This window comes from Mandrillus leucophaeus, unplaced genomic scaffold (assembly GCF_000951045.1).
Source record: "Mandrillus leucophaeus isolate KB7577 unplaced genomic scaffold, Mleu.le_1.0 Scaffold516, whole genome shotgun sequence".
In the NCBI taxonomy this organism is placed as follows: domain Eukaryota; kingdom Metazoa; phylum Chordata; class Mammalia; order Primates; family Cercopithecidae; genus Mandrillus; species Mandrillus leucophaeus.
In genome coordinates, this window is record NW_012105542.1 from 600,673 (window position 1) to 614,405 (window position 13,733).

Below are 13,733 nucleotides of genomic sequence, written 5' to 3' on the forward strand. Positions count from 1 at the left end.
ATTGTTAGCCTAGTGATACTGCACCCTACCCTACTGGTTTCTCTTAATCCTGTTCACATCTTTATTAAACTTTCCCTGGGTACCCACTTTGAGGAAGCCTATGTTTCCTTTTGGGATCATAACAGATACTTAACATCAGTTATTGCACACTTGTGGGGTGGCACCACTATCTCATCTTATAGCTATCAGAATGAGTAAGTAATTTATCCAAGATCATAAAGCTAGTAATCACAAAGGCCTGGATTCAACAGCCAGGCCTTCGACAAAGACCAGATTCATGACTTTATTAGCCCTGGATTCTAACCACTGAGATTTAGCCTGGAGTTCAATATCCCAAGATAAGACAGCATGAACAGAGGCCATTTGCCCTGTCTGCCTAACCTATTCTTACAGACAGAAGGAAGAGGTCGTGGTGTGTCCTAAGTGGGCAGAGAATTAAATTTCAGTTGTGTGACCTTGGACAGTGCTCTTAACCTAGAGCTCTGGTTTCCTGTCTTTAAAGGCTTGAAACATGTCTTGTAATGATAAAACAGGAAAGGAATCAGAGGCATAATTAGCACTAGTGTTGTAGAGATTAACTTACACTGAAAGCAGTTTCATTTGTTGCCTATAAAATACCAAAGTGTGTCTTGGCCCTGACTGTAGTCAGATGCTCATTCAACTTTGGATTGAGTGCCTATCTAGGAAAATGACTTTTGCTGGGTGATTCTAGTCAAATGATGAATGCCAGATACAGAAACTCAGGCATGCCAGACCCTGTGTGGGCTGTGGTCCTTAGGGTCACATCCATGCAGCCATAGACAAGGTTGAGGAGAAATGGAAGAATCAACTCAACCTGCATCAATATATGCTGACTCAGTCCTGGCTGTGTGTTGGCTACAAGGTGGTGTCTGGCAGTGGGTGGGGAGGGGAAGGAGAAAGAGTGCTAAACTGGGAGCCATTCAGGTCTAGTTCCCATCCTGGTTCTGCCCCTGACCAGCTGCATGGCCTGGGACATATTTGTAATTTCTCCAAACCTCAGCCCTTTCCATCTGGAGAATGGGAATGATAACACCTACCTTGAAGGGTTGTGAAGAGGTTTTGATAAGCTGACTTACTTAAGCCACCCATCATAGGACCCAAGACTGACTCATTAAGAGCCAATTGGTGGTGTCATTGCTCACTGTGATTTAATATTAAAGACAGCAGGGTATGGTGGGAGAGGTACTCTTGACTCAGATTTCTGCTCCCTCCTCCCCTACCTCCTAGCAGTATAATCCTGGACACGTTATATAATTTGAAGAGACTCGCTTACTCATCTGGAAATGGGTAGAAATGGTACTTACCTTGTGAAGTTGTGATACTAGTTAAGGTGATGTTGGTACAATGAAAAGTGATCAGTAATTCTTAGGTTACTATAAACCTTCTTGCCTGGATGACTCTAAGTCACCTTTCAAGGCAGAGCTGAGACATCACCTCCTCCAGGGAGCCCTCACTGGCTACTTCCCTTTCCCACCAACTTGAAGCATTGATTTTCCTTTATGATCCCACAGCCCCTGCTCTGTGAAGGTCTATTTTCTTATCTGACTCCCTCACCAGATTTGAGTCCCTTTTAGGTCAGAGACCTGGTCTTAAAAGTCAGTATTTCCCATACACGGTGGAGGGTCTGCTCTGTGTTTGTGAATTGAATACTGGATATATGAGGGAAAGGCTGCTGGCATGATGGGTGCATGCTCAGAGTGCCCTGCTCTGGGCTGGAGAAAAGCTATTCAGAACTGGCCATCTCCTGTGAACTTTCCTGGGAGGACCATGGTGGCAGAGACGGTGTTTATCTTCAACTCCACTGAACTTCCAGCCCCAGTTCTTGGCCATGTAGTAGGCCCTTTGTTAATTAGGGTATAGTTAGGGAAACAGAAACCACTCTAGGTGTTTCAGACAGAGGCAATTCAGCATGGGGAGCTGGTTACACAAGTGATGGAGGAGCCAAGATGCCAAACAGAGAATAGTGGGGCAACCCAGAGATCAGGGACTGCAGGAGGCTGCAAGCAACCCTTAGAACTCGTGGGATAGCAGGAGAGGGAGAAATAACCAGAATCCAGAGTCCAGAAATAACCAGAGCCCCAGCAGGCTGACTGGCAGGAGATTGGACTATGGCAGGCCTGCTTGAGGAAAGATGGAGCCACAGACAGGATACAGCCACTGCTGGAGCAGCTGCCCAAGGAAGGGAGTGAGACAGAGAATACACTGCCTTTCCATCATCCTCCAGTCTGTCTATCTGTCTGTCTGTCTGTCTGTCTGTCTCTCTCTCTCTCTCTCTCACACACACACACACACACACACACACACACCCCGGCAATGCAAGGCAGAACAGGGAAGCACAATACATAGATCTGAGGGCAAACAGTCGAATGACCAATACAAGGCTCAGTAAGTATTTGTTGAGTTAATAACTAACCTGGCTTAGTCTAGATTAAGGGAGAATTCACAAACTGCACCACCACACTTTATAGCCTATCTGTAAATACATTTGAGAGTCTGGGGGACCAATGTGAATCTCTGTGCCATTCTTCAAGACCCATGGGCTGTGAGCTGAGGTCCTGAGAAGCATGGCTTGAATCAGTCACATTGGGTTGTCCTTCTGACTCCAGCAGTCATGTTCTTGCTTAGCAAATGCTCTCACTTCCATGCATACCCTTCTTGGCTCCTGTTTGAGTTTAGTCCCTTCCTCAGTCGTCTCTGGAATACTGGAGCAGACTCTTTCCTTATTGGTTGTAGTTGTCTTGATTCCAGAATTTCTTCCCTCTGATCTATCTTATCTTTGGTAGCAGATAAATCATCCCAAAGCTCAGTTCTGAGCTGGTCACCTCCTTGATAAAAAATGTTTAATAGCTTCCTCTTGTCTGTGGGATAAAGTCCCACTTCCTAAGCCTGAGCATTTAATCGTCACTGATGTAGCCCCAACAGTATTTTCAACTATTCCTGTTACATATTCTCTGCTCCCCTCAAATGGAGCTGCTATGTATCTCCTTGCCAGTTGCTCCATCTTGGCTTGTGCTATTCTCTCTAACCAGAGGCCCCCCTTCCCTCTCTTTGATTTTAAATCATACCTGTGCTTGAAGTTTTGGTTCACATCATATTTTGCATTCCTGATGGGAGAAGTGATATTTTTCCCTACCTCTGAATCTCTGCAGCATGTTATCTGTACTTAGGACACTTACCACTTTCTACTTTGCCCTGGAATTATTGATGTGTGCGTTATCTGCCTGCTAAGGTTTTAGAGGGTAGAGACCATGGTGTTTTTTGCATTATGGTTCCCATAGCATCTAGTATACATTTTACAGTAGGCACTTTAAAATTTTTGTGGCATAAATGGTCGTGCGTTTATGTGAATGAACGAATGGATCAACAGACATATATACAAATGAATAAATGGGGTGAATGAGTAAGACCAACAGTTGTCCTGAGGCTCCATACAGCAGGCTACTACAGCCAGCCTGAAAGAGGATACAGCATAAGATGGACAGTCAACTTGGGTTACACTAGTTCCACGTATCAGGGAGGATCCAGACTGCTCTGGAAGGACCACCTTCTGGAGGAGAGTTTGGGGTAAACCACAGATCTTGAGCCTGCAAAAGCCATCCCAGCACCCAGCCCCATTAAGACACTCACGTCAATGTAGTTGGCATTGATGTAGTCAGAGTGCGGGTCTCCATCCAGCACCAGCAGTCTCACCCGGGAATGGTCGTCTGCAGAGAGAGCAGAAATCAAGGGGATGGTTGATAAGAGGCCCTAGGTGAGGAGGCAGCTATGTCCTCCTTTGGAGCTACTGTTTGTTAATGACAGCACGGCATATCAGGCATTGTGCTACTCTCTCATTTAACTCTCAACACTACCCTCAGTTACTGTTCCCATTTATAAATGAGGAAGCGGAGGCTCAGGGAGGTAAGCACTTCTTATTTTTCTACCTTCCCTTCTGATTTTGTCATTACCTAACTGGATTAGTCACCTGTTTCTTTAAGTCTTAGTGATTTAATCATTAAAACGGGGATGGCAATACCTGCTTCATAGGACAACGTAAGAGAGGCCATATAAAAACGCTCAGGACAGGAGAGTGCTGCATCTGGATTAATACACTCCATTTTCATGTGGTTTAAAAACAAACAAGTTTACCTATCTTCCGCACACGCACAAATTGCATTTTCATTTGCCCCTTGGAGTATTGTTGTAGATAGATTGTCAGCCATATATTGTTATCAATACTATCATTAAAGTGAGGCTGACTAAATCATTGTAAAAGAGGTCATCAATAACTAAACATTGTGTTAGAGAGGATACCTTTTCAAACACAATCTAGACATAAACAAGATTTGCAGGCTTTATTTGATAGCATGCTTACTTCAAGTAACACCGAATGAAAACCATTAAAAAGAAAACTAGTACAGCAGAAGAATCAGGATAATCCTTTACAATTAATTAAGTGAGCTCTGACACGCTAATAGACACACACAAGTGGAACACTGGTTGGGTCTGGTTGGGAGGAGGGACTTTGGTTTGCTACCCAGGTCACTGTGCACCTATCATTGTGCAGTCACTGCATCCTAATTCACCTTCCTCTAGGGCAGGAATGGGGTCCCTAAGAAGTGGGCTGGAGAACTCTGGACATCCCCAAGGGTTTTCTGGGAGTCAAGGAGGTCAGGTCAGCTTATCCTCTTAGAATGATACAGCATTCTGCAGTTTACAAGGCACATTTATTTGCAACTAACCAAAACCCCCTTGAGAACTGGGACATTATGCTTTATTCCCTGCTCCATCCCCTGCACCTTTAAAAGATCCTGACATAACAGCAGGTACTCAGTAATACATGGAAGAGGTATAATTGGATGACCTCGCTGGGTTCTCACAGTGACCCTGCAGGAGAGAAGTAGGACGGGTTCTGTTAGCCCTGGTTACAAATGAGGAAACTGAGGCTCCAGAAAGCCTGACTGGCCACATGGTCAGTGAATGCTAGAGCACAGAGGAGTGAAGTTATCTTAACTCTGAGTTCAGTCGCTCCTACTTCCAAAGGGGTGTAAGCATAATGTTAGAAACCACTTCAAATATACCTAGCAGAGGGAATTAACTACAGAGAAGTGGTTGCCTGGGTGACAGAAGAGTTGAGCAGCCAGATAGAAGACAGTGGAGAAACTCAGAGATAAGGAGCAACAATGAGAGACTGCCTGCCCTTGGGCTGAAGGGATGGAGGGAGGTGGTGGAGTGCGCAGTGCTCAGGAGCTGGGGCCACCTGCTGGAACCTGAAGCCACAATGGGATTCTAGTAGGAGCTGGAGATGAGGAGGTGCTTCCCTTACTGCTAAGGAAGGCTACTGTAGTTGTAATACCCTGGCTTCTCCCTTTCTTCTTCTCTCCAGTCTCCCAGTGCATGTCGTTGGCCAAACCTAGACAGCTGACAGGAGAGCCTGAAAAATGCAACCTACAGGGGTCAGTTACCTGCAGTAGTAGAGTGGGAGAAGGTAAGGAATGGGTCCTATTATGGACAAACAGGCCTAGGGCTGGTATAAGACACACCCCATATCTATCCATTCATTTAAGAATCATTCATTGACTATCTGCCATGTGTCAGGCAGGCACTGTGCTAGACAGCGGATTATACTAAATGCCACTTTTCTTATTCATCGGGGGAAAAGTTTCAGTAGAAGCAACTAGAGGGAGCAGGTGGGTGGTCTAAGCAATCCTTTTGGGTGGGTGGGAGAGTGGAGTGTGACATGGGGGAGGTGCTTGAAGTTAACCTTTATTGAATTCATGGTAGGTACCAGAAACTTTACATACATTATCTCGTTCAATCATTTATGCCTCAAAATAGCCATATAGGTTATTATAAGGATACCAGAATGATATGGTATTATGAGTCTTCCCATTTCACAGATGAAGGCACTGAGACTCAGAAAGATTAAGCAAATTTCCAAAGTTATGCATCATGTGAGTGGCAGAGAGGACTTCTCGATTATGATTTTCTGACCCTGAAACCCTACTCCGTCCACATAACTTGCTGCCCCAGAGCCTCAGGCATCTCACAGACACTACAGCTGGAGTCTGTGCAAACAGTTGGTCCCCAGTTCCTGCAGGATTGTAGCCCCGAAGAGGACTCCCTGGGGGACAGCCCATCCAGCAGGCTGGAATTCAGACAAAGCCTGGTACCTGACTCTCAGCCCAGGGCATCAAGCCTCTGTTACCAGCAGTTCCAGAAGCTGTAGGCCTTAAAAAAGTGAAAATGCACATTGTGTTTTCACTCAATGGTCTCATTATGACTTATTGATTCAGAAATCTCCTTTATTTGTTGAGTTATGCCTCCCTGGGGCCCATAGCACTGGAAACAGAGATTCTGGTTTAAAATATTGAAAGAGAATTTTAAAAATATAAAATGAAGTTGAAAAACCGGAAAGCAAAAATGATGAAAAACAAAACAAAAAGAAACAAACTTATTTATTCTAGTTAAGTGTTCTCACGGATGAAAGCAATCTCTAGCCACCAGATGATGGTGTTTGACAACATCTCTACTTCATTTATTAAGAACTTGTTTACTGCATACCTACTCTGTGCCAGGCTAGTTGAAGGGATTAAGAAAGTGCTATCAAATGTGATACTCATGTTAAGGAGTTTGTCAATTTAGTAGAGACAGACTATACGCAGAAGCAAAACTTCCAAATCTAGAAGATGGGGAATAGAGGGCTTTGTGTAGTGACATGTGAATGAGGAATTAAAAATGAGTAAGGTTTGGCCAGTGCACAATGAGGAAGTCTTTCCATCAGAGGGAACTGCTAGAGTGAAGGCAGATATCCTGAAAAAAGCAAGCACAGTTGGGGAGCTGCAAGGGTTTCCTATCCTGGGAAAACAGAGTGTGAGGGGAACAGCGATGGGAGGGGAGACAGAGGAGGCAGCAGCGGGTGTTTCATTCAGAAGGCTCTCCATGCCCTGTGAAGCCACGGAGACCCAAGGAATCATGCTGGGCTCTGCAGGGCAGCCTAATACAGTGTTTCTTTTCTGGGACAGTGGAAAGGTGCTTTATTATGATGTTACCAAAATTCATGCCTACACAGCTAACTTATGTCAAGTGAGATTAACTTTTAATATATGATGTGAGATATGGAGCTGTGATCAGATTTGGCTTCAAATGTTAGCTCCATCACCTGGCAAATCAATTGATTGCTCTTAGCTTTGGTTTCCTTAACAAAATGGAGCCAATACTACATGGCACGAGAGGATTAAATGAGAAAACATAGGTGTGAAAAGTGCTAGGACGTGAAGAAATGAGAGGACAAGCCACAGACTGGGAGGAAATATTTGCCAAACACATATCTCAGAAAGGACTTTTATCAAAAATACACAAGGAACTCTTAAAACTCAGTGAGAAAACAAATGACCTGTTTAAAAAATGGGGGAAAGATCTGAACAGACGCCTAATCAAGGAAGATGTACAGATGGCAAATAAGCTTACGAAAAGATGTTTAACATCATGTGTCATTAAGAAATTGCAAATTAAAACAACAGGATACCACTACATACATATTAGGATGGCCAAAATCCAAAACACTGACACCACCAAAGGCTGGGGAGGATGTGGCACAGCAAAGCCTGTCATTCACTGCTGGTAGGAATGCAAAATGGTACAGCCTCTTTGGAAGACAGTTTGACAGTTTCTTACGAAACTAAACATACTCTTACCATACTAGGATCCAGCAATTTCACTTCTTGGTATTCACCCAAATGGGGTGAAAACTTATGTCCACAGGAAAACCTGCACATGTATGTTTATAGCAGCTTTGCTTAAAATTGCAAAAACTTGGAGGCAACCAATATGTCCTTCAATAGGTGAATGGATAAACAAATTGTGGTGCAGATGGTCCCTCACTTAGGATGATTAGACTTAGGATTTTTTGACTTTATGATAGTTCCAAAGCAACATGCATTCAGTAGAAACCGTAATTTGAGTACACATATAATTGTTCTGTTTTGAATTTTTGGTACAGTGTTCAATCAATTCCCTGACATATTCAATACTGTATTATAAAATGCACTTTGTATTTGATGATTTTGCCCAACTATAGGCTAATGTAAGTGTTCTGAGCATGTTTAATGTAGGCTAGGCTAAGCTATGATGTTTGGCAGGTTAGGCATATTAAATGCATTTTTGACTTATGATATTTTAAACTTATGGGTTTATGGGGATATAACCTCACTGTAAGTCAAGGAGCATTCATCATATATCCATACAATGGCATATGGTTCAGTGAGAAGCAGAAATGAGTTATCAAGCCACAATAGACATGGAGGAAACTTAAATGCATACTGCTAAGTGAAAGAAGCCAATCTGAAAAGGCTCCATACTGTATGATTCTGACTATATGACATTCTGGAAGAAGATAAAACTCTAGACACAGGAAAAAGAGCAGTAGTTTCCAGGCGCGTGGGAGGAGGGAAGGATGAATAGGTGAAGCACAGAGGATGTTTAAGGCAGTGAAACTATTCTATACAATAGTGCAATAGTGGATATATGTCATTGTACATGTGTCAAATCCTATAGAACTGTACAACATAAAAAGCAAACCCGAATAAACTGTGGACTTCAGCTAATAATAATAAATCAATATTAATTAATTGTAATGAATGTACCACAATAATGCAAGATGTTAATAATAGGGTAAACAGTACGTGGGTGGGAGGGAGTACATGGGAATGATGTACTTTCTGCTCAACTTTTCTGTAAACCTAAAACTGCTCTAAAGAAAAATGCTAGGACAATGCCTGGTACACAGCAGGTGCTTAATAAATGATGGTTTGGGGGCTGAATATGAGGCAGGCAGTGAGCTAATAGCAGACATACTTAGAAACTTGGGGCTTTCCATTTGCACTCTGTACCAAATACAGATTCATCTATCTGCAGAGGCAAAGAACTATTGTGTGTGTTCACTAAAGGGTGGAATTCAGCTGCAGGTCCACCAGAAAGGCATCACAAGGAGTGGCAGTGTCCTCATGGTTTATTTATTCCTTTTGGGAGATGCTAATATTATTCTGTGTCCCCTTCTTCTTCTAACTTTATATAATTAGAAGGATAAAAAATCGTGTTTACCCACACGCACATGGAGAAAGATGGGGCGGCAGGCGATGGGAAGGCGTTTATACGAGGTAATTTACAAGCAGCCCAGAATGTTCATTATGCTCTATCTACATTTTGCAAGCTTGAAAAACAGCTAATTTGGTACTCCTTGTTTGATATTCAAGACAAGGAGAGGAGTTAAGAGTCATGCAGAAGAGAAGTAAACTCCTCAATGAGGCAAGAGGAAGGTGCAGGTGCCTGCTCCCCTGGCTCTCAGCTGAGGTGAGAGATGGGCAAGAGCTGGCTGTGAGAAGGAGGGAACTGGTGGCAGAAGGCACAAGGGAGACATGGTACCAAGACACAGATTCAAAGAGCTCCATTTAACAGAAGTCTAGGGGAACATCATCACTCAGTCTGCAGTCAATCTGCTTTTTCTTGCTTGAGGTCAAAGACCAGTGGTATGTTGGTAAATGTTTAACAAACAGCTCCCTGTGGGAAAAAAGGTCCTGATCAGTAATATCTGCTGATTTCTGTGGTGTAAATACTCCCACCATGACCGATTTCAAGCTATCAACATAGCATCAACCAGCTCACAAAATTCCTGAAAATTTAACAATCTGCTCCTGCAAGCTGGTATGAGTCAGCTACAGAACACCACTGACAGAGGACAAAGCCTAGCACACCCCGCAATGTCTTGCATGATCTGATGGTTTGGAACCTACTTATCTCTCCAGCTTCACATACTGCTCTGATAACTGTGGTCTTCTTTCAGTTGCTCAAATGCACTATGTTCACTCTGACCACAGGGTCTTTGCATGTTCAAAGAACACCTCCATCCAAGCTGGCAGTTGTGCCTGGATCCTGGGTTCAAATTCTTCCTCTCCTCATAGCTGACCCCTCACCACACCTGTAGACCCAGCCTATCCCTTCCTAAAACTGGCAGCCAATTCTTGCCTTTAGCAGAAGGGAGGTTATGGATTGGGTGGGGTCTGAAGGCAGACATGAGGCTTGTCACACCCTAACCATATCACCTGGGGCAGGTTACCACTTCCCCTGAGCCTTTATTTACCCAGCTATAACATCCAAATCATATATATGTATGCAGGCTTGCTGCAAGGATTAAAAGATGTAAAATATGAACCCACCTGGTATGTTGTAAGAAATTAACACAAATATATAAATTCAGTTTTGTTTTTATTCTAGACCTGGGCCAATAGCATCAGCAGCACCTGGGAACTTGTTTGAAATGGAAATTCTTGGGCCCCAGCCCAGACTCACTGAATCAGAAACTGTGGGGTGGGGCCCAGCAATGTGCATTTTAATATGCCTTCCAGATGATTCTGATACACATTCAGGTTTGAGTATACAGACCAATGTTTAGTGATTTAGCATAGAGGTGCTCTGGTTATTCACTTCAATCTGTCTTGGGAAAGACCAGAAGATCTTACTGGAAATGGGCCATAAGACTAGAGACTCACCTTGTGCCAGGTGGTGGGGAACAGAAATTTACCTGTGCGGAAAGTGTAAGATGTTCCAGGCACTTACCAAATGCCAAAGGATGCTATGCCATTTGATTCTCATAGTAACCCTATGAGGTCTATTATCATCATCCCGTTTCATGAATGAGAAACTCAAGGCTCCAAAAAGTTTCATAACTCAGGAGAAGGTATAGGGATAAGGGCTTCCTTTTAGAGTTGTAGGCTGCTTACTCTCCTGGAACCATGAGATCCATGACCTCCACACCTTGCTATGCCACACCTCTCCAGCTCCCACTTTCCTCCAAGTTCTTGGACTCCAACATTGGTCCTCATCCCCCTAAAGTCTCATGGCCACCCCAGATAGAGGGTTCACTTTCCTCCTTCATACAGTTTTAACTCTCAGAACAAACCACAACTCCTTCTCCCTCCCTTCATCATCAAAGATAGCCCAGTAAACCTGTCACCTCAACCCACATCCACTTAAAGAGAGAAAAAAGAGGTCGGGCTGGGGAGAGAATATTATTTGGATACTTGATATTCTTTCTTCCCGTCTTCTGGGCACTACAAAGGGTAAAGAACAGTGCATTTTTTTTTTCAGAGAAAAGAGATTTGACTCATTACAATGAATTGTGGAGCTGAAAAACCATTTCCTACAAGTATTGGAAATGTTAATGCCATCATCTTGCAGGAGTGGATTAGGAGGAGGCAGGTAATTCTGCGGAGACTGCCTGGGTACCTCATTGAAGTTAAAGGTCTGCACATTCAATCTTGATTGAATTACCATTATCAAGAGAGGCTGGCTTGGGCATGACGCAGAGACAGCCCGACGTTCTGTGTACCTCCTTGTCCTGCCAGATCCATGCTGGCTGAAATGGGAAAACTCCTCTTTGTGGGGTCCTGGGAGGAGCTGCTCCAGTAGATGCAACCTTTGAGGGACTGAAGGGGACTGAAGTTGAGAGGGGCAAGCACCAAGACAGGACCACGTGTGTCCTAACGATGCCATCCGGGCACTGCCCACTGCCCCAATGACGGGCCTTTCTGAAGGAAGGGAGGGAGGTTTCTTATTTGTATTTCCTCAGAAGAACAACATGAGATATGTATTTGGATGCAAGTAGTTGGTGTGGGGGGTGATCCCAGGAAACACCAGGAGGGGAGTGGGAAGTGACACAGAGAAGAAATCTAATAGGGGCATGTCATTCAGCAAGTTGCCACTGTGGCCAGTTGAGGCTTAATTTGGCTGAGGAGCTCTGGGAGACATCATAGAAGAACGTGCACCTTCAAGTCATTTCACCTAAGCGGAGAGGGAGCTAGGGTATGTATATACCCACTTCCATCAGTCATTGATTGAGGGCAGGTTCTGGGGACATTTAATATTCTGGCTCTTTGGGCCTGCCCTGCAGGAAGGCAGAGAAGGCTCCAGTGGCCAGAAACTCCTTAGGAAAAGAATGAAAGGTGCTGGCAGTTTGAATTAGCACTAGCACACATGCAAGTAGTGAGTGTTTGGGGATATGCCAGGGTACCAATGATTTCTGCACCACAAGGTATCTGTAGGACCCAGGCAAGGGCCACCCTCAGAGATAGTAAAGCAGAATGGAGGCTGAGAGGAGCACTGAGCAGGGCACCCATTCTGTCACCCCCAGCTCTGTCTCCCCAGGAATCAGCAGAGAAACCTGCTATGAGAAAAGGCCTCTGGGTTTTGTTTTGAACCTGAGTTCCTCACTAGGAGTGGGGGTCCTCTCTGCACACCGTAGCCCCACCTCCTTCTGGAAAAGATGGGCCTCTCTGAAGAGCTCATCTGCTCTGAGGATGGACCTTAGGAACACATTCTCCCCCAAGAAAATGGATATGACTTGATGCAGAGAGGACTCTTTGGTAAGGACTATGTGCCACCCTGGCAGGCAAGAGACCACAGCTCCAGTCATGGCTGTTCTACAGACTTGCTGTGTGACCTTGGGCATGGTGCACTCCATCTCTGGGCCATATCTTCTTGTCTATGAACTCAAAAAGGCTACACTAACTCATCTAGACTTAAAAGTCTATGACTTAATTTAATAAACATTCAGATTTAATAAACATTCAGCTTAATTTGGCCTCTCCATCCTGAGAGCTCCCCTAGAGCCATCTGACAGGTGAGAACCTGAAGGTCAGAGAGGTGAAGTGATGATGCTGAAGGTAAACAACAGAACTGAGATGAAAACCTGAGCCCACCTGATCTCATGTCTAAGACCCCAGTACACCTGAGCCCAGTGACTTTTCCTAGATTGGTGGAAGAGAAGTCTCAGAAAATGTGCTGATATCCTGTGTGCCCTCAAACCCCCTCTCCACTTCATCTGGCTCTCTAATCCAGGAGGCTGATTGCTATGGCCAAGATTGGACATTGTCAAAGTTGCACATGCATCACCATCACCTGGAGGGCTTTTAGAAATACAGATTGCTAGACTCTGTCCTCAGAATTTCTGATTCAGTCAGTCTGGGGTGGAGCCCAAGAATTAGCACCTCTAATGAGTTCCCAGGTAACGCTGATGCCGCTGCTCTAGGCATTACACTTTGAGAACCACTGGATTAGGTCAACAGATCCCCTGTTCTCTGGATTCTGGTTGGGTCCAGCCAATGGAAAGCACAGGCAGAAGATTGGGCGGAGGGAGGAGAGTGTGATGGAGGTACTTACTCCTCCAGCACCCCTGGGTGGGGTCACCATGGGTGGCTGCCTTGCCACCTAAAGGTCGCACCCACCTCTGGTCAGGTCATCTCTCTTTGGGTCCTGGTAACCCCTCCCTACCGAATCCTTCGTGGTCTGAGGATGGAATTTAGTCCCAAGGTACTACACTATCCCTTGTAGTCTTTCTACATCTAGATTATACTTTTATAAACAACTGATCCCAGAAGGGGGCCTCATTTTGTAACATTTGCAACCTCTGTGATCACTTCGGCTTCTCAGTGTCAGCTCCTTCCTGCCAGTCTAGGAAGCACCTCTAAAAGTTTACATGGAGAATGCTTTGGGATTCCTGAATTTCCCCTTGCCAATAGTCTCTGCCCTAGAGTTACTTGGAAGCAAAGGACTCTTTGTTCTTATTTTACCCATTCATTTCCTTCCCTTTCACTTCCTTTCCATGTCCACTCCCTAGAAACCCCACTGTCTCTATTACTAAATTCTAAATAGAATCACTTGGAAGAAAGGGGATATTT

General features: G+C 44.4%; 1 protein-coding gene across 1 annotated transcript in view; it reads right to left on the reverse strand.

Annotated features, from left to right (window-relative positions):
* The window catches only part of PTPRT (protein tyrosine phosphatase, receptor type, T), a 724,687-nt gene that overhangs the window by 50,857 nt on the left and 660,097 nt on the right, over positions 1-13,733 (reverse strand). The window contains exon 15 of the mRNA XM_011996484.1: positions 3,649-3,725. Coding sequence (XP_011851874.1) covers positions 3,649-3,725 — 77 coding nt within the window. The remainder of the gene's footprint in view (positions 1-3,648; positions 3,726-13,733) is intronic.